Source organism: Salmo salar, chromosome ssa27 (assembly GCF_905237065.1).
Source record: "Salmo salar chromosome ssa27, Ssal_v3.1, whole genome shotgun sequence".
In the NCBI taxonomy this organism is placed as follows: Eukaryota; Metazoa; Chordata; class Actinopteri; order Salmoniformes; family Salmonidae; genus Salmo; species Salmo salar.
Genome location: NC_059468.1, coordinates 11,011,395 through 11,032,976, shown reverse-complemented (window position 1 = coordinate 11,032,976; position 21,582 = coordinate 11,011,395). Strand labels below are relative to the sequence as shown.

General features: G+C 38.5%; 1 protein-coding gene across 5 annotated transcripts; it reads right to left on the bottom strand.

Moving 5' to 3' along the window:
• Positions 1-13,855: 13,855 nt before the first annotated feature.
• LOC106588377 (class I histocompatibility antigen, F10 alpha chain) lies at positions 13,856-21,331 on the bottom strand. 5 transcript variants are annotated; one of them, XM_014177289.2, is made up of 13 exons: positions 21,025-21,331; positions 20,043-20,318; positions 19,612-19,905; positions 19,037-19,321; positions 18,719-18,835; positions 18,378-18,431; positions 17,340-17,372; positions 17,182-17,232; positions 16,351-16,389; positions 16,193-16,243; positions 15,381-15,413; positions 15,223-15,273; positions 13,856-14,268 (listed from the first exon to the last, which is right to left on the bottom strand). In XM_014177289.2, the coding sequence occupies exons 1-13, from the start codon at positions 21,092-21,094 to the stop codon at positions 14,255-14,257; spliced, it is 1,368 nt and encodes a 455-aa protein (XP_014032764.2). In that variant the 5' UTR covers positions 21,095-21,331; the 3' UTR covers positions 13,856-14,254. The 5 variants fall into 5 exon arrangements, with proteins under 5 accessions (XP_014032764.2, XP_014032765.2, XP_045565592.1 ...); XM_014177290.2 differs by lacking the exon at positions 16,193-16,243; XM_045709636.1 differs by lacking the exons at positions 15,381-15,413; positions 16,193-16,243.
• Positions 21,332-21,582: the final 251 nt, after the last annotated feature.

The following is a 21,582-nucleotide window of genomic DNA, read 5'->3' as shown; positions in this document are numbered from 1 at the left end:
TCTACCATTCCAGTGTTTAATTGTTATATTGTAATTACTTCGCTACTATGGCCTATTTATTGCCTTACCTCCCTTATCATTTGCACACACTGTATATAGACTTTTTTTTCTACTGACAAAATAACAAACTCACCCGAAGGTCAGAAATGCACCCAAACTTGTTAACAGTGCATTTAAAAAACAGTCAGAGGTTATGGGAGATATAGCTCTGTATGTTTTTTTATTCCATGTGTAACTCTGTGTTGTTGTATGTGTCGAACTGCTTTGCTTTATCTTGGCCAGGTCGCAGTTGTAAATGAGAACTTGTTCTCAACTAGCCTACATGGTTAAATAAAGGTGAAAAAAAATATATATTTTTTAAATCTCTAGAGGGGGAAACTTTCTCTCTCTACCCTTTAGTATTGAGATTGGAATCTCTTTGTTACAGAGATGTTTTGCCCCACAAAAACTCTAACGTCCAACAGTGAATACTGGGACAATATTTTTTACATCCGAATGTAGGGGATGATGAGAGATGGAATATGGGAAATGAATGTCTATTTTGTGATGTATAAAAATGACGTAACGAAAATATTGTAACTTGAAGAGTTTTCACACAGTGTATGTCAGGTTTCCATCCTTTACGTTGTGTAGGAAATACCAGGGATGAAGAGAATATTTTGTTGTTAAGTTTTCTAACAGGATCACATAGTTTTGATGATACTTTGCCCAGTAAGTAGCCATGCCCGAGGGAGCTCAGAGAGCATGTCAGCATGACGGAAACACCTGGAGAAGGACGGCCACTACAGCTGGAGCAGCACCCTGACCCTCCCTGTCGACCAGTGGAAGAAGGTGGGCTCTGTGGTCTGTGAGGCCAGCCAGGGCTCCCAGTCTCCACTCTCTGAGACACTGAGGAGAGACCAGTGTTCTGATTAATGAGCTCCCCCCTCTGACTCCACTGTTTTTACTCTGCACCTCTCCTTCTTACTGTTCCAGCAATACCAGCACACTGGTCTAATGCTGGGCTGGATCCTGTGTGGGAATCCTTCCTCCAGCTGGAGCTTTTAGCATAGTGGAACAAACACCAGAATATATGTCTGGTTCTGATGTCAAATAGATCTGCTTGGCTTTCATATCACATGTGTTCTGAACCGTATTACTGTAAGGCTGTTGGTTCTGACATGTTGAGATAATTAAGATGGTCAATATTTTAAATTGTGTGCTTGGATATCATTCTTTAATGAGTTATACCATGAGATATTTTTCTTTATGATTTGTTTAGATGTCATAAGGAATGGAGAGCTCTGCCATGAAACATAATGTTACTGAAACATTTCAGTTAATGAACCTCTCTCAATGAACACTTAGCTGATTGGGCCAAATTTGGTACCAGTCAAAAGGATATCTACAGTATGACTCATTGTTACGGTTGTCTTATGGATTGGACCAAAACGCAGCAGGAATATGTATACTCATCTTCTTTTTATTTTGAAGAAGGAGAAACAAATAAATACGTATACAAAAAAGAACAAAACAAAACAGTCCTGTCAGGTGCAACAAACACTAAACAAGGAACAACTACCCACGAAATCCCATAGAAAAACACCCCTCTTAAATAGGACCTTCAATTAGAAGCAACTAGGAGCAGCTGCGTCCAATTGAAGGTCAACCCAACAAACACCACATAGAAATAGACATACTAGAACTAACATAGAAATAGACTAACAAGAACATAACCCAACAAACCCCGAAACACTCTAAACAAACACCCCTCTTAAATAAGGACATAGCCCAACAAACCCCGAAACACTCTAAACAAACACAACCCTGTCACGTCCTGACCAAACTACAATAACAAATAACCCCTTTACTGGTCAGGACGTGACACTCATACTGAAACCATGTGCTCTAAACTCACTGGTCTTCATGATGTTACTAATAATGAAGCCATGTGTTCTAAACCCACTGGTCTTCATGATGTTAATAATACTGAAGCCATGTGTTCTAAACCCACTGGTCTTCATGATGTTACTAATACTGAAGCCATGTGCTCTAAACTCACTGGTCTTCATGATGTTACTAATACTGAAGACATTATAAACCCACTGGTCTTCATGATGTTACTAATACTGAAGACATGTGTTCTAAACCCACTGGTCTTCATGATGTTACTAATACTGAAGACATTATAAACCCACTGGTCTTCATGATGTTACAAATACTGAAACCATGTGTTCTAAACTCACTGGTCTTCATGATGTTACTAATACTGAAGCCATGTGCTCTAAACCCACTGGTCTTCATGATGTTACTAATACTGAAACCATGTGTTCTAAACCCACTGGTCTTCATGATGTTACTAATACTGAAGCCATTCTAAACCCACTGGTCTTCATGATGTTACTAATACTGAAACCATGTGTTCTAAACCCACTGGTCTTCATGATGTTACTAATACTGAAACCATGTGTTCTAAACTCACTGGTCTTCATGATGTTACTAATACTGAAGCCATGTGCTCTAAACACACTGGTCTTCATGATGTTACTAATACTGAAACCATGTGTTCTAAACCCACTGGTCTTCATGATGTTACTAATACTGAAACCATGTGCTCTAAACCCACTGGTCTTCATGATGTTACTAATACTGAAACCATGTGTTCTAAACCCACTGGTCTTCATGATGTTACTAATACTGAAGCCATGTGTTCTAAACCCACTGGTCTTCATGATGTTACTAATACTGAAGTCATGTGTTCTAAACCCACTGGTCTTCATGATGTTACTAATACTGAAGCCATGTGTTCTAAACCCACTGGTCTTCATGATGTTACTAATACCGTAATTTCCGGACTATTAAGCGCACCTGAATATAAGCCCCACCCACTGTGTGTGAAACTAACACATTCGGTCTTCAACGAGATCCGGAGGGTTGCACCGAAAATGTGTTATATTTCCTCGCCGTAAAAATGTGCTAAATTAGCCTATCCACTGTTTTTTGAATTTTCAATGCTCCCTGACTGTCTAGCTTTCATTTCAGTGGTTCTTAGTGAGCTGGACAGTCAAGAAGTAGGTCCATTATCATTTCTACACAGTAGCGATTTGGTTTGAGTTATTTTAAAGTATACTGCTCAAAACAATAAAGGGAACACTTAAACAACACAATGTAACTCCAAGTCAATCACACTTCTGTGAAATCAAACTGTCCACTTAGGAAGCAACACTGATTGACAATACATTTCACATGCTGTTGTGCAAATGGAATAGACAACAGGTGGAAATTATAGGCAATTAGCAAGACACCCCCAATAAAGGAGTGGTTCTGCAGGTGGAGACCACAGACCACTTCTCAGTTCCTATGCTTCCTGACTGATGTTTTGGTCACTTTTGAATGCTGGCGGTGCTTTCACTCTAGTGGTAGCATGAGACGGAGTCTACAACCCACACAAGTGGCTCAGGTAGTGCAGCTCATCCAGGATGGCACATCAATGCGAGCTGTGGCAAGAAGGTTTGCTGTGTCTGTCAGCGTAGTGTCCAGAGCATGGAGGCGCTACCAGGAGACAGGCCAGTACATCAGGAGACGTGGAGGAGGCCATAGGAGGGCAACAACCCAGCAGCAGGACCGCTACCTCTGCCTTTGTGCAAGGAGGAGCAGGAGGAGCACTGCCAGAGCCCTGCAAAATGACCTCCAGCAGGCCACAAATGTGCATGTGTCTGCTCAAATGGTCAGAAACAGACTCCACGAGGGTGGTATGACAGCCCGATGTCCACAGGTGGGGGTTGTGCTTACAGCCCAACACCGTGCAGGATGTTTGGCATTTGCCAGAGAACACCAAGATTGGCAAATTCGCCACTGGCGCCCTGTGCTCTTCACAGATAAAAGCAGGTTCACACTGAGCACATGTGACAGACGTGACAGAGTCTGGAGACGCCGTGGAGAACGTTCTGCTGCCTGCAACATCCTCCAGCATGACCGGTTTGGCGGTGGGTCAGTCATGGTGTGGGGTGGCATTTCTTTGGGGGGGCCGCTGGGTTGTTGCCCTCCTATGGCCTCCTCCACGTCTCCTGATGTGCTCGCCAGAGGTAGCCTGACTGCCATTAGGTACCCGAGATGAGATCCTCAGACCCCTTGTGAGACCATATGCTGGTGCGGTTGGCCCTGGGTTGCTCCTATAATGCAAGACAATGCTAGACCTCATGTGGCTGGAATGTGTCAGCAGTTCCTGCAAGAGGAAGGCATTGATGCTATGGACTGGCCCACCCGTTCCCCAGACCTGAATCCAATTGAGCACATCTGGGACATCATGTCTCGCTCCATCCACCAACGCCACGTTGCACCACAGACTGTCCAGGAGTTGGCGGATGCTTTAGTCCAGGTCTGGGAGGAGATCCCTCAGGAGACCATCCACCACCTCATCAGGAGTATGCCCAGGCATTGTAGGGAGGTCATACAGGCACGTGGAGGCCACACACACTACTGAGCCTCGTTTTGACTTGTTTTAAGGACATTACATCAAAGTTGGATCAGCCTGTAGTGTGGTTTTCCACTTTAATTTTGAGTGTGACTCCAAATCCAGACCTCCATGGGTTGATAAATTGGATTTCCATTGATTATTTTTGTGTGATTTTGTTGTCAGCACATTCAACTATGTAAAGAAAAAAGTATTTAATAAGATTATTTCATTCATTCAGATCTAGGATGTGTTATTTTAGTGTTCCCTTTATTTTTTGAGCATTGTATATTGAGTTTGTTTCCCCACCCCCCCAAAACAATTATTGATACAAATGTTGTTTTTACTCAAACCACCCAGGGGCAGGATTGGACACGCCATATGTTAAACACCCCTGCTTTAGAGTTTCCAGTATAACACCATCAGTTTACATACATATACTTTCACTATTAATAGGCCACAAAGAGGCCCTGCATCTGTGCTACAGATTAACTAGAGACGTTAATGTATACATTTATTCTAAATCCAATTGATAATTACTTTTGAATGAAAAGTTATTTATCAGTTAATTATTTAGATGAACCAAACCTGAATGGGTGCAATTGATGCAGAGAGGAAGGTTGATATATACCGACCTTAACCAGGTAACAGTTGTTGGTTCACATCAATATCTTCACGGCTGCCAGTTGGAGATCCCTCCTGACTAGAACCTTCACTAGAACCTTCACTAGAACCCTGACGTGAAAAAATAACAGCAAAACAGTCCAACCCCATCACCTACACAGTTTACGTGTTAGACCTAGTCAAAACCAATGTTATAAAAAACATAATGAGGTAATCATTTTAAACATTACCTGAGTCAAGAGGAGAGGGGTTGTCATTGGTCTTCCCTGAAAAAGAGAGTGTGATAAACTTATTATTGTCACGTCCTGACCATAGAAAGCCTTTATTTTCTATGGTAGAGTAGGTCAGGGCGTGACTAGGGGTTTAGTCTAGTTTATATTTTCTATGTGGGGTTCTAGTTTGTTTTTTCTATGTTGGTGTTTTGGCATGATTCCCAATAAGAGGCAGGGCTATCGTTGTCTCTAATTGGGGATCATACTTAAGTAGCATTTTTCCACCTGTGTGTTATGGGATATTGATTTGAGTTAGTGCACATAGCATTTGCTGTAGTCACCGTTCGTTGTTAGTTTACAGTTTATTTGTTTTTGTCTTTGCTTAGTTTCACTTTCTAATAAATAATGTGGAACTCAACATTCGCTACGCCTTGGTCCGACATTCATTCCAACGAACATGACAATCATGCTTATATTATCACAAATAATAAAGAAGAATATGACATCATATTACTGTCATGTCTCTCTATCCTTCCCCACTGTAATCCTTTCTCTCTCTATCGGTTATTAAAGTCAGAAATGTACTTAAAAAATATATATTTTTATATATATAAAAAAGATAAGTCAACTGACGTTGAACTTATACAAAGTTTTAGCTTTTCCCAAAGTCATTGAATTCTGCCACAATAATTCTCCTCTATGAGGCTCTTGTGTGGGAACATGACAACATTTATCAGTAAGTTGTTTTGATCTTGAAGGAGGATCTTATCCTTGTCGATCTTCATACTAAAGCTGAAAGTATGTGAAGTATACCTAGAAAGTATGTGAAGTACACCTAGGTTCATTGTGTCAAACAGCATCCTTGTTATTCTTCAGTGTTTTACTTCCTTGACAAACCTGTTCTGGATCAGAACTACAGTAACTCCTCTGTCTGTCCTGTTTATGACTGATGTACCACGTGATTTACGATAAGTGATGAAAGCAACCTTTGCAATGAAAACAAACATTAGTTATTTCTAAATGGTTCCTTGTGTATTTTTTTGGTAAACCCTGCTGTCTTTTTGTATAATTGTTTGGTAAACCCTGCTGTCTTTTTGTATAATTGTTTGGTAAACCCTGCTGTCTTTTTGTATAATTGTTTGGTAAACCCTGCTGTCTTTTTGTATAATTGTTTGGTAAACCCTGCTGTCTTTTTGTATAATTGTTTGGTAAACCTCACAGTAATTTTTCACCTAAACGTTGCCTAATAGTGTCACTATACATACTCAGCTATAATCAACTACGTTGGCCTTGTTATGTTGAAAGTTCAACAGTGCAATTACAAAGTGAATGCGACTTTGTAATTATGGGTCTGCAGTAGGTGTGTAAGTCCTTGAGAGTGGTTAGATTAGCTACATATCCTGTAGTTTACCTGTTGACTCGTTGATGGTCACGGCGTCACTTTCAAACTTGTCTCTGAAGATGGCGGACACGCCCACCTTGTATTCAGTGTTGGGAATCAGTCCAGTCAGAAGGTAGGTGTTCATGTTACCATTCACCTGCGTCTTCAGCATGGGGGGAACGAGATCAATTTCAGTAGGCAACAGGAGAAAAAAGCAGATGGACAGACAGCCAGACAGACAGCCAGACCTCTTTAGTGTCTCCTCCTCTGGTTGGGGTCCAGGTGAGTCTGTAGAGGACCACGTCTTGGGCTGAGTGTTCCCAGGTGACCCTGAAGCTCTCTGTGGAGACTTCACTGGTCTTTAGGTTCAGAGGCTCTGGGACTGTCTCTGGATTTCACGCAAAGGATAAGTGGTTCCAATGGCTGAGTGTGTTAGAGCATGGTGCTGGCAACACCAGGGTTGTTTGATCAATTTCTGCACGTGCTACATATGAATAAATGTGTCACAGTCAATGTTGACAGTGACACATTCACTTTGGGTAAAAATGTATGTGTTACCTCACAACCCTATCATCTGTGGAAATATTCAATCATATTTTTACACTACATCCTGTCATTCAATTCCTAAGATAAAGAAAAGCAGCTCAGGCAACACACAAGAGCAATAGAGAATTACAGTAGAGTAGAGCAATAGAGAATTACAGTAGAGTAGAGCAACAGAGAACTACAGTAGAGTAGAGCAACAGAGAACTACAGTAGAGTAGAGCAACAGAGAACTACAGTAGAGTAGAGCAACAGAGAATTACAGTAGAGTAGAGCAACAGAGAATAACAGTAGAGTAGAGCAACAGAGAATTACACTAGAGTAGAGCAACAGAGAATTACAGTAGAGTAGAGCAACAGAGAATTACAGTAGAGTAGAGCAACAGAGAATTACAGTAGAGCAGAGCAACATAGAATTACAGTAGAGCAATAGAGAATTACTGTAGAGTAGAGCAATATTTTGGACTAGCAACTCTCTGGCCTTCAGCCTATCTCCTTTAGTACCACTCTACCACAGGTACTATACAGCTCTCCACAACTAACAGCTGGGGAGAATAGAGAGGAGGGGAGAGGCAGTCTTACTGGTGGTAAATCTGCCAGTCAGGGGCTTGGCTTGGCGACCCCCATCATACAAAGCCAAGATGGTCACAGTGTACTCTGTCAGTGGCATCAGGTTACTAAGCAACACTGGGGTTTCGTTGCATCCACATACGCCCTATGGTCAAAGAAGAGGTAAGGCTTAAGGTGAGTGCGAATTCATCTCATCTCAAATAATATGTACTGTAGATGGCATTCTGGTCCTGATACAGTCTTTACATCCCGGCCAATATCGAAAGCATTCATTCATTTTAAGAATAATAACAATAATGGTACTGGGATGTCTGTGCCTGTTGGATTAGCCTTTTTTTCTACTGTATCTCCACTTTACATTTCAGAAGGGGGAACATGCACACGATAATGAGATTATTGTGGAGAGTCAGGTTAATATAATAGTTTGTTTAAAACGTTTACATGGTTTGCAAGAAGAACGATTTCCCTAATAATCCTGTTTACGTTTAACCATCTGAAATCAGGCTAATGATGGGACTTGGATAAATGCAGAAAATCGGCAATCAAAATAAACGTTCTACCACAGTGACCATGTTATTTTTGCGAAGACTATTTGATTCTGAGTTCGGACATATAACGTTTGCATGTGAAAACTATTTATAAGATGAATACTTTCAGTTTTTCAGAATTGACTTAACTCGGCTTGTGCTACCCGGTTCTGGCCAATGCGCAGATCAAATACACAGCTGGAATGCGAATTAAAGTGTTTTCATGTCCTAATAATTAGAAAGATTGCTCAGAAAATCAGGTGTTTTAATCAGCGTATGTTTACTTCGATTATGACCTTACACCGATTAAGACAAGCAGAGTAAGGTGTTTACATGACTAATGCCATACTCGGCTTTCTGCCATAATCAGTTTAACCTCCCTGGGCAAGGTGGGACGCTTGCGTGGAATCGTGTAGCGCGAAATACAAATACCTCATAAATGCTATACCTTCAATTTCTCAAACATATGACTATTTTACACCATTTTAAAGACAAGACTCTCGTTAATCTGACCACACTGTCAGATTTCAAAAAGGCTTTACAGCGAAAACAAAACATTAGATTATGTCAGGAGAGTACCCTCCCAAAAATAATCACACAGCCATTTTCAAAGCATGCATTTTTGTCACAAAAAACAAAACCACAGCTAAATGCTGCACTAACCTTTGATGATCTTCATCAGATGACACTCCTAGGACATTATGTTATACAATACATGCATGTTTTGTTCAATCAAGTTCATATTTATATCAAAAACCAGCTTTTTACATTAGCATGTGATGTTCAGAACTAGCATACCCACCGCAAACTTCCGGTGAATTTACTAAATTACTCACGATAAACGTTTACAAAATACATAACAATTATTTAAAGAATTATAGATACAGAACTCCTTTATGCAATCGCGGTGTCAGATTTTAAAATAGCTTTTCGGCGAAAGCACATTTTGCAATATTCTGAGTAGATAGCCCGGCCATCACGGCTAGCTAATTTGACACCCACCAAGTTTGGCCCTCACCAAACTCAGATTTACTATAAGAAAAATTTGATTACCTTTTCTGTTCTTCGTCAGAATGCACTCCCAGGACTTCTACTTCAACAACAAATGTTGTTTTGGTTCGAAATAATCCATAGTTATATTGAAATAGCTCTGTTTTGTTCATGCGTTCAGGTAACTATCCGAAGGGTGACACGCGGGCGCATTTTGTGACAAAAAAATTCAAAATATTCCATTACCGTACTTCGAAGCATGTCAAACGCTGTTTAAAATCAATTTTTATGCGATTTTTCCCGTAAAATAGCGATAATATTCCAACCGGGCGACGTTGTATTCGTTCAAAGACTGAAAGAACAAAATGGAGAATTTACATGAACGCGCATCTCCAGTGTCACTGTCCCCAGGCAGGCCAGTAAGAAACAGAGCTGCTGTACTTAACCCAGAGACTGCAGAGCTCTCATTCCACTTTCTGGCGCCTTCTGAGAGTCAATGGAAGCCTTAGAAAATGTCACGTTACAGCAGAGATGCTGTATTTTTGATAGAGATAACCTAGAAGGACAATAAATTGTCAGACAGGGCACTTCCTGCATGGAATCTTCTCAGGTTTTGGCCTGCCATATGAGTTCTGTTATACTCACAGACACCATTCAAACAGTTTTAAAAACTTTAGAGTGTTTTCTATCTAAATCTACAAATTATATGCATATTCTAGTTTCTGGGCAGGAGTAGTAACCAGATTAAATCGGGTACGTTTTTTTATCCGGCCGTGCAAATACTGCCCCCTTGCCCTTAATATTGAATTATTAGTGTGCATGTAAACTAATCATTGTTTCATGTGTTGATGTACGAACTAAGATTAATATGTTATCATGTTTACCATGTGATTTGTTCTGAGGCAAAGAAAATCTCTTTGGAAAGTGTATTGATATATACCCATTGATACTTCAAGAATATAACTTAGAAATGCCTCATGAACTTAGTTGTTGTCGTACCTCATCAGAGCCCAAAATATAAGCTCAAAATCAAATTTTATTTGTCACATGCGCCGAATACAACAGATGTAGACCTTACAGTGAAATGCTTACTTACAAGCCTTTAACCAGCAATGCAGTTTTAAGAAAAATACATGTTAAGTAAAAAATAGATAAGTAAAAAATAAGAAATAAAAGTAACAAATAATTAAAGAGCAGCAGTAAAACAACAATAGCGAGGCTATATACAGGGGTACCGGTACAGAGTCAATGTGCGGGGGCACTGGTTAGTTGAGGTAAATGAGGAAATATGCACATGTAGGTAGAGTTAAAGTGATTATGCATAGATAATAGAAGAGAATCTTCACGACTGCCTTGGTGTGCTTGGACCATGATAGTTTGTTTTACTCGAAGGTTTGTAAACAAAGTAAATGTAAACAAACACTATGTAGCCTCAAAACAAGGTTAAAACGATCATTTTGATACCATGGATGCTTAATCCTTGCATCCGTAGCTCTGATTATGAATTTGAGAGTGGTTAGCTACATTTCACCAGCCTCATCTTTCAGCTTTTTAACGAAACGGGTGGGGAAAATGCTTTGCTAATGTTTCAACTGCCGGTTGAGCCCACATACGCAGCGTTTACCGTGAGAATGCAGTCTCTGCAACTGCAGGAACATTTGCCTTTAATTGTCAATTGTGCTATAAAGCGGATCTTTAGTGCTATGGATTGAATTGAGACCAGACTATGACATAAAGTCCAGCCATGTTATTGGCTGAGTGTTGGTGTAAACGTTTACCTTGGGTCTTTACCCCGTTGGTCATGGCATAGCAGCAGTAGCGGTTGGCCTTAAAGAGCGGTGGCCCCCAGGTGAACATTGCAGAACTGTGGTCGATTTTGGGGAATTGCAGGTTCCGCGCCCAGAGTGCTGGGAGAAGAAAGGGCTTAGACGTTCTAGACAAATGTGTTCTCAATACAAAAATAACAATGTGTCTCGAATTAAATAACCACGTTATGTTATAGAACAATAACTGCATGAACTTACATATTATGCCTTTTTTCAAAAGAAACAATATCAAGGGAACTGAGATCATTATGAGCAGAAGGACCACAACAGCACCAACGACACCACCTGTGACTTGGTTACAGTCACAGCATTTTCCATCTTTATTGAAGAAAAGAGGACATATTAACCATTAACAATATAATCCTATATATTGAGCTTGAAACTGTTCTCATTTGCATAATAATTTTTCAACAGTCAACCACTTAATTTATGTTCATTATTCAAATTAACTAAATATAATATTAACTTGTGATAAATAGGGGACAAATATATTATTATGTCACATTTTTTATAGATAGCTAACCAAAATAGAATCAATATTCATGACCTCATAACTGTGAGAGCGAAGAAACATCTGATTTTACCTCCATTGATACTAACACTAGAATACTTTACCCCATTTTTCCACAATTTTTCCTATAAGCAGCTCGGCCAAAACAACATTTGACTTTTTAATTTCTATCTATCTATCTATCTATCTATCTATCTATCTATCTATCTATCTATCTCTCTCTCTCTCTCTCTCTCTCTCTCTCTCTCTCTCTCTCTCTCTCTCTCTCTCTCTCTCTCTCTCTCTCTCTCTCTCTCTCTCTCTCTCTCTCTCTCTCTCTCTCTCTCTCTCTCTCTCTCTATATATATATTTATTTACATTATTTTTTTTATTTTTTAGGGGTGGATCAGCTTAATATTGCAGAAAGATTGTTGCTTCCATCACTGTAATTGTCTGCATCATTTCCAATCCACCATATCTTTTTTGGATAAATATTTATATCCATATACATAAACGTGCATACACATATGCATACATATACACATATATACATACACATACCTACAGTTGAAGTCGGAAGTTTACATACACTTAGGTTGGAGTCATTAAACCTCGTTTTTCAACCACTCCACAAATTTCTTGCTAACAAACTATAGTTTTGGCAAGTCGGTTAGGACATCTACTTTGTGCATGACACAAGTCATTTTTTCAACAATTGTTTACAGACAGATTATTTCACTTATAATTCACTGTATCACAATTCCAGTGGATCAGAAGATTACATACACTAAGTTGACTGTGCCTTTAAAAGCTTTAGAAGCTTCTGATAGGCTAATTGACATCATTTGGGTCAATTGGAGGTGTACCTGTGGATGTATTTCAAGGCCCACCTTCAAACTCAGTGCCTCTTTGCTTGACATCATGGGGAAATGAAAAGAAATCAGCCAAGACCTCAGAAAAAAATGGTGTACCTCCACAAGTCTGGTTCATCCTTGGGAGCAATTTCCAAACACCTGAAGGTACCATGTTCATCTGTACAAACAATAGTACGCAAGTATAAACAGCATGGGACCACGCAGCCATCATACCGCTCAGGGAGGAGACACTTCTGTCTCCTAGAGATGAACGTACTTTGGTGCGAAAAGTGCAAATCAATCCCAGAACAACAGCAAAGGACCTTGTGAAGATGCTGGAGGAAACAGGTACAAAAGTATTTATATCCACAGTAAAACGAGTCCTATATCGACATAACCTGAAAGGCCGCTCAGCAAGGAAGAAGCCCCTGCTCCAAAACCACCATAAAAAACCCAGACTACGGTTTGCAACTGCACATGGGGACAAAGATCGTACTTTTTGGAGAAATGTCCTCTGGTCTGATGAAACAAAAATATAAGTGTTTGGCCATAATGACCATCGTTATGTTTGGAGGAAAAAGGGGGAGGCTTGCAAGCCGAAGAACACCATCCCAACCATGAAGAACAGGGGTGGCAGCATCATGTTGTGGTGGTGCTTTGCTGCAGGAGGGCCTGGTGCACTTCACAAAATAGATGGCATCATGAGGATGTAAAATAATGTGGATATATTGAAGCAACATCATAAGACATCAGTCAGGAAATGGATGTTTGGGTGTTGCTTGTTTTTGTAATATTTGTCGATACATTTCTCTAGTCTTAAGATTTGTTTTGTGTTGTTCTCCAGATTGAAGGTTATCACCCACCAGATTGTGTAGTGCTAATATTTAGTCTAATTTACCGATATTGAATATTACGTTTTTATCTTGAGGTGCTCTACATAACTACGTTCAGTCCGCCATCAAACAACATTTTACTTTGACTTTTAGCAACATTACAGATAAATTATCTTGGGCCTACCACTGTCCATTGTCAAAGTGTCCCAAAAAGGAACAAAAGTACGACAAAATATATTTTGAATGCTCACATGAATGAATTGCCCGAAATATCCTAAATAATTTCTGTGTCAAATTCGCAGGTGAGCCACACAGTGCGACGACAGTGAACCTGGCCTCTCCTGACAGGTGAACTCCCATCTTTCCTCATGGAACATGGTCAAACTAGTTTGGTTGCTTGTGTTAACTGCAGCTAGGCCTATATGCATCATGCAATATGCATAGTCTTAACTTTATTCATTGGTATCCTTCATTATTATAATGACTCAAAAGCATAACAAGGGTCCAATAATTCTTGGAACAGTCAAATGTGGCATGCAGTGTTGAACACACAAGGGATACTGAGGCGTTCACATTGGTTCATAAAGGAGTCATTTATTAAAGCAGTGATTTATACTTTCCCTGAAAAATGTCAACAAAACATATTTAAAAAGCAGTTCAGTGTATGTGGGTTTATATGTGTGCAATGATTTAAATGATTGGTTTCTAGTTTAAAATAAACCATCTACAATAGAAATAGAATAAGGTTCCAATACCAATACATTAAAATGGCCAAAATACAGGCGATTTACAAATCAATTTGTTGAAAAGGAATTCTACTATGATATTCAAAAGATCAAAACGTTCATTAATAAGTATTCATATCCAAGCCGATCAAAACGGTCAATTCTTGGGAATGTACACATCCAGATTGACAGAATTTGTTGACAAAACAGAATCACATGTTGTTTGCTAGATTTAGATGAGTTGTCAGTCACTCCCCAACGGCTGAGAGAATAGAGAGAGAAAGTCATTATGGGAATGGGTAGTTGTTTTTTATACTCAGGCTATAGCTGCAGTAACAGTAGGAATTCCAGTAACGATAATACAATAATTTAGATAACTAAGAATTACACCTAAATAATACATAATAATAGTGCAGTTAGTATTACATGTCCATGTAGACTCATGATGCTGATATTTGTAAAAGAATGTTGGGATGTTTGCAGTGGTGTAAAGTACTTAAGTAAAAATACTTTAAAGTACTACTTAAGTAGTTTTTTGGGGTATCTGAACATTACTTTGCTATTTATATTTTTGCCAACTTTTACTTTTAATTCACTACATTCCTAAAGAAAATATATATATATATATTTTTGTACTCGTTACATTTTGACAGGAAAATGGTCCAATTCACATTCTTACCAAGAGAACATCCCTGGTCATGCCTACTGCTTCTGATCTGGCGGACTCACTAAACACAATAACACGAAAATTGTGCTGTCTGGTTTGCCTAATATAAGGAATTTGAAATGGTTTATACTTTTACTTTTGATACTTAAGTACGTTTTAGCAATTCCATTTACTTTTGATACTTAAGTATATTTAAACCCAAATACTTTAAGACTTTTACTCAAGTAATATTTTACTGGGTGACTTTCACTTTTTACTTGAGTCCTTTTCTATTAAGGTATATTAACTTTTACTCAATTGAGTACTTTTTCTACCACTGGATGTTTGGGGATGTTAGTTAATATATGGTTTGTACTGTTGATGGACATGTGCCAGTTGCCTAGTTGGATACAGGGTGGTATGGCTGGAGGAACCAAATCCTTTAAGTGCTGTTACATAATAGTACTTTCAACAACAACTAACACCAGCAAAATGTGTAACTTTCAAAAATGAGATTGGGAGGCCATGATTGTACTACATGATATATATTTTAAGGATAAATTATGTTACCTCCAGTTGTCATCATTGGCTCAGTCTCTAGATATTCATTGCTGCCTTGACCTGGAACAGCAGAACTAACATCAGCACTTCCATAGTTTCAACTGCATTAACTGTCTATGTAAGTAATATAAGATACAATAACAGCCAATACTTTTGAACAACATTACCAGAGTCAGTGCTGCTAGCGTCATCCTTTTTCACTGGGAAAAGATAATATACTCACTCTTTAATTAGATACAGATATACAGCATTCAGTGATGATCATTGGTCCTCTATAGGCATGCATATTCCCAAATAGAATTTTATGAATTAATGGAAAAATAATCATAGCAATTTAATTCACTCTCTGATTTGACTGAATCGAAAACTACACACCTAGTGAAGAGAAGATTTGACTTTACATTTCACGTCAGTGTCATAATAATCCTACTCAGTACAGATAATTCATGACTTAGTATTAATGTGTCATGTTGTCCCCCACTATGTTCAGTGTCTAATTGCTAGTTATTCTTTAGGTGTTCCCTTCCTTGAGAAACATTTTCTTGACTACGATTCACAGTCCCCTCATTTTACAAGTCTATATACCACATGATTTATGATAAAGGTTATTAAAGCAAAGTTTGCATCAAAAAGCAAACATGACAGAATTACACATAAATAAATAGTAATAGTGCAGTTAGTATTACATGTCAATGTTGTCTCATGATGCTGATATTTGTAAAAGGATGTTGGGATGTTTGGGGATGTTAGTTAATATATGGTTTGTACTGTTGATGGACATGTGCCAGTTGCCTAGTTGGATACAGGGTGGTATGGCTGGAGGAACCAAATCCTTTAAGTGCTGTTACATAATAGTACTTTCAACAACAACTAACACCAGCAAAATGTGTAACTTCAAAAATGAGATTGGGAGGCCATGATTGTTTTACATTATATATATATATATATATATATTTATATTTTATGGATAAATTATTATCTCCATTTGTCAACATTGGCTCAGTCTCTAGACGTTCATTGCTGCCTTGACCTGGAACAGCAGAACTAACATCAGCACTTCCATAGTTTCAACTGCATTAACTGTCTATGTAAGTAATATAAGATACAACAACTGGGAATACTTTTGAATAACATTACCAGAGTCAGAGTCAATGATGCTAGTGTCATCCTCTGTCACTGTGAAAAGAGAATATAATCACTCTTTAGTTAGATACAGCATTCAGTGATGATAATCGGTCCTCTAAAGGGGATGCATATTCCCACTTAAAATGTGATTCATTAACTGAAAAAACCTCATAGCAAACAATGGGCAATTTCCAATACATTCATTTAATTCACTTCCTGATTTGACTGAATCAAAAACTACCCGCCTAGTACATAGATGTGACTTTACATTTCACGTCAGTGTCATAATAATCCTACTCAGTACAGATAATTCATGACTTAGTATTCATGTGTCATGTTGTCCCCCACTATGTTCAGTGTCTAATTGCTAGTTATTCTTTAGGTGTTCCCTTCCTTGAGAAACATTTTCTTGACTACAATTCACAGTCCCCTCATTTTACTAGTCTATATACCACATGATTTATGATAAAGGTTATTAAAGCAAAGTTTGCATCAAAAAGCAAACATGACAGAATTACACGTAAATAAATAGTAATAGTGCAGTTAGTATTACATGTCAATGTTGTCTCATGATGCTGATATTTGTAAAAGGATGTTGGGATGTTTGGGGATGTTAGTTAATATATGGTTTGTACTGTTGATGGACATGTGCCAGTTGCCTAGTTGGATACAGGGTGGTATGGCTGGAGGAACCAAATTCTTTAAGTGCTGTTACATAATAGTACTTTCAACAACAACTAACACCAGCAAAATGTGTAACTTCAAAAATGAGATTGGGAGGCCATGATTGTACTACATTATATATATTTTTTAATACATTTTTTCACGGATAAATTATGTTACCTCCAGTTGTCAGCGTTGCCTCAGTGTCTAGACGTTCATTGCTGCCTTGACCTGGAACAGCAGAACTAACATCAGCACTTCCATAGTTTCAACTGCATTAACTGTCTATGTAAGTAATATAAGATACAATAACAGCCAATACTTTTGAACAACATTACCAGAGTCAGTGCTGCTAGCGTCATCCTTTTTCACTGGGAAAAGATAATATACTCACTCTTTAATTAGATACAGATATACAGCATTCAGTGATGATCATTGGTCCTCTATAGGCATGCATATTCCCAAATAGAATTCTATGAATTAATGGAAAAATCATCATAGCAATTTAATTCACTCTCTGATTTGACTGAATCGAAAACTACCCACCTAGTGAAGAGAAGATTTGACTTTACATTTCACGTCAGTGTCATAATAATCCTACTCAGTACAGATAATTCATGACTTAATATTAATGTGTCATGTTGTCCCCCACTATGTTCAGTGTCTAATTGCTCGTTATTCTTTAGACTGTTCCACAGTCCTCTCATTTTACAAGTCTATATACCACATGATTTGTGATAAAGGTGATTAAAGCAACCTTTGCGGCAAAAAGCAAACATGACAGACCTTGTTGTATTGTTAAAGTCACTTTTGAAATCATGAAGGCGTTTTTTTACAATACCAGAAATCAATGGTATCAGTCAATCATTCTTAATTGCAATTCTAATCTGCACTCCGTTGCATGAATGAAATTGGAGCCTTCTCTGCTTTTAACAACTGTAAAACATAACATGACCTCCACTCTACAACTATGAGTTTTGTAAGTCTAACCAGGCATGTTCAGAACAGCTGCTCCAAATCCATTTCCTGAAAGTAATCGAGTCATGTGAACAGAATAACTTTGCAAGTGCATGGTTCATGTTGTGCTATATACTAATCGGTATTGTCCAGAACAATAAGTAGACAATAAGAAGTCAAACTATTCGTCTGTATGTGATTAATAAAAATGATTGATGTGTAAAAACAAGGATTGGGGGGGGGCTGTCATTAATTAATTGAATCATCACAAGACATAATTAAATCACAACAATTAACACTGATAAGATGGCCCATCCATTATACATATCCCTACCAGATCTTTGGTGTTGCTGTGCTGCTGCTGTACATGTAATTGTTTACAGGAAGGATAAAAAAACGTGACATTGTATCAACGGTACCATTTAGAGGTTCCTGGATCTCAGTAGGTGGTGGAGCTCCTTTTTTACCAGCAACTAAAACAATGGAGCCAGATGTTAACGCCAAATATGACAGCTTTTTATTAAATGAGTATCTGAAACTGTGGGATAAACAGTGGAAACACAGTGGTAGGAAAAATATATATACTATACTTCACTTTTTTTGACCTCCTGACTTGAGATTTACTAAAGTCATGCCCTGATGTCAAAAAAGGTTTCGACATGCCTAAATAACCACAATCGCTTTAGTTTATCTCACAAAACAATACAAATAAGAAAAATAACATACTGTATGAAATTCATTCACAATGTGAGAAACTTACATATTTTGCCTTTCTTCCAAAGAACCAACAGTGGGGTAACCACGATGAACAGGAGGACCACCGCAACAACAGCAATGATAACACCTGTTACTTGGTTACAATCACAGCATTTCCCATCTGCATGGAAGACAATATAAGAGGACATATTCAGCATTAACAACAACATATTGTACATTGAGCTTGAAAAACAGTTGTCACATCATGACCTGTTAACAGACTCAGAAATGTCTGATTTTACCACAATTGATAGCCATGCTAATAACTGGTTTGTTGAAAATATATACAGTACCGGTATATTGAATATAAGGACTACTTTACCCCATTTTTCCACAATTGGCTCCTTCAATGTTCTATGGTTGACATAACATTCATACGTTTCCTTGTCTGCCTCTGGGATCTGCACACTCATCCTGATCTGGTAGGTCTCATCATCATTGGGTAGGAGTCCTGCAGACTGCACTCCATCACGGTCGGTCAATGGAACACCGTTCTTCTTAATATGCATAACCACATCTTTGGGATAGAAACCTGTGGCCATGCAGGTCAGTCGGACATGTCCTGCAGTTTTGGCTTTTTTAGCAAATGCATAGACCTTTGGAGCAGCTAAAGAGGGAATAAACAGAGAACATCTATTATTTCTGATCTCACATGTACAAATGGTATTTTTTGTTAACCATTTGTGAGGCTATGCTATTTAAGTATAAGCACTCACAAGTACTCACAATAAGTACTCACAATCAGGATTGCAGTCAATCCGTGTCTATAGACTGCTTTAGTAGCAAATATCTATCTAGTTCTCTGAACTATCCTCAGAGTTACAAATAGACCTTTTATGTTATCCATAGTTAGGCTACACTATGTGAGGTTTAAAATACCTTTCAAAAAGTACTCACAATCATCCATTCTCAAATGCTTCTTCCCATATTCCATGAATGTGGACAGCCAGTCCACACACTCCTTCTCCAGGTAGCCCTTGGTGTACTGGTTGAGGATCTGCACCCCGTCCCACTTCCTCTTAGTCGGCAGAGCTTGATCAACTGGGGCCACCCACTGCATAGTGACATCATCAAAGGCCAGGAAGTCGTCACCATCGTAGCTGTATTGGTCGATGCCCTTTATGAATTTCACTGTGCCGTCACGCTGTTGGTCAATCTCACAGCCATGTTTCCACTGAAGAATATGGAGATCTGAGAGGAAAAACCAATAATGAAAAAGAAGGTGAATGACTCATCTATGACAATATACATGGATAACTAATGACCTACAATTTGTAAAAGATCTAACAGTGAGCTGTAGAGGACAGATTGCAGGTGTTGTTTCTCACCAGTGTTGTTGTGCCTCATGCGATTCATCAAGATGTCGACATTAACTTTGAACCACTGCTCCTTGCTCTTGCGTGACTGAGTTCCTTTTTCCCAGTAGTCTGCTGGCAGCTTCTCCCTCATCCAGTCCTGTTTGGGAATCTTCTTCTTTGCCACACTGTCATAGTAATCAATCTGTTTGTCATTCATCAGACCCATGGCAGTGAATTCATGGATACCAGGCAACTCTACTGGCTTTGACAGGGCAGTGTAGATGTAATTCAGCGACCATGTCTCCACTGGTCACAAAAAGTGAAACATGAGTTAGTCGTGACTCCTGAGTAGAGATGCTTCTACAAAGACCAAAAGATTTGGGGATGATTTTTTAAAGGAATATCAAATTAATTGGAATACTAAATGAAGGGATGATGGTGACAAAATGTACCTTAATCAATCTGTAAATTTTTTTATATTATTTGTATCTAAAAAAATCATAAAATTTTCGTTCATCACTTAACCTACAATGGTTATTGAAAGAGACCACACTAAAAAAACGGATCCTGTATCAACAAAATTGTACAGTAGACTTGTCGTCACCATAGCATTTCCAACCAATAAGACTGTCCTTTTCTGTTGCCAGGTGAGATAGTTTTCACAGGTGTACAGTCAGGTACAGTCAATGGCACTTGGCAGCAAGAGGCAAAACATAAACACTGAAGCCTAACTATCAATACAGTTTTAATAACTAAATAAAATGTTGGGAAGTTGTAGTTATTAAGTAAGTAATTATTATTTTTGACAGTTTGCGAATATTTTCAACAGAACAATAAATAACTTTACCTATAATTTTCACGATACAATAATTGAACATGAATCGTCAAAATGTGCCTCTATAATAATAATTTCGCCATATTATTATTATTTTTCCTAGGTCTATAGCAACTCAGCCAAAAAAACATTTTACTTTCACCTTTAGCAACAAGACAGAGAAATAAATGTTCTTACCAGTGTCCTCCGTCGAAAGTGTCGCAAAAAGGAGCAACAGTGCGACTACATACATTTTAAAAGCAGACATGATTGTTAAATGCCCCGAAAATAGTAAGAATAATATGCATCTAAATAAAGTCTGCGTCAAATTCCAAGGTGAGCCGAATAGTGTGACAACTGGCTTTCACAACCAGGAGAGCTCTAGTCTATCCTTGGCTTTCACAACCAGGAGAGCTCTAGTCTATCCTCACCGAACGTGGTCAAACAGGTCAAACAAGTTTGGTTGGTTATGTAATCCGTAACTGAAACTAGGTGTACTTCATGCAGTATATATAGACGTACGTTTATTCATTGCCATCTTTCATTATTATAATGACTCAAACGCATAACAGGGGTCCAATAATTATTGGAACAGTAAAACGTGGCATGCATTGTTGAACAGTTACTGTAAGGGCTACTGAGGCGTTCACGAAGTAGTCCTTTATTAAAGCAGTGATTTATACTTACAAAATATATATTTAAATAAGTGCTGTCTGTGTATCCAGAGATTCTTACCTTTGACTCAAATCGGCAGTC

Coding starts and splice junctions, on each gene's coding strand:
- LOC106588377 (XM_014177289.2), bottom strand. CDS start 21,094: ATGTCTGCTTTTAAAATGTATGTAGTCGCACTGTTGCTCCTTTTTGCG. Junction 19,906..20,042: donor CATGAGGCACAACAACACTG/GTGAGAAACAAC, acceptor TTTTCCTCTCAG/ATCTCCATATTCTTCAGTGG. Junction 19,322..19,611: donor GCATTTGAGAATGGATGATT/GTGAGTACTTTT, acceptor TTCCCTCTTTAG/CTGCTCCAAAGGTCTATGCA.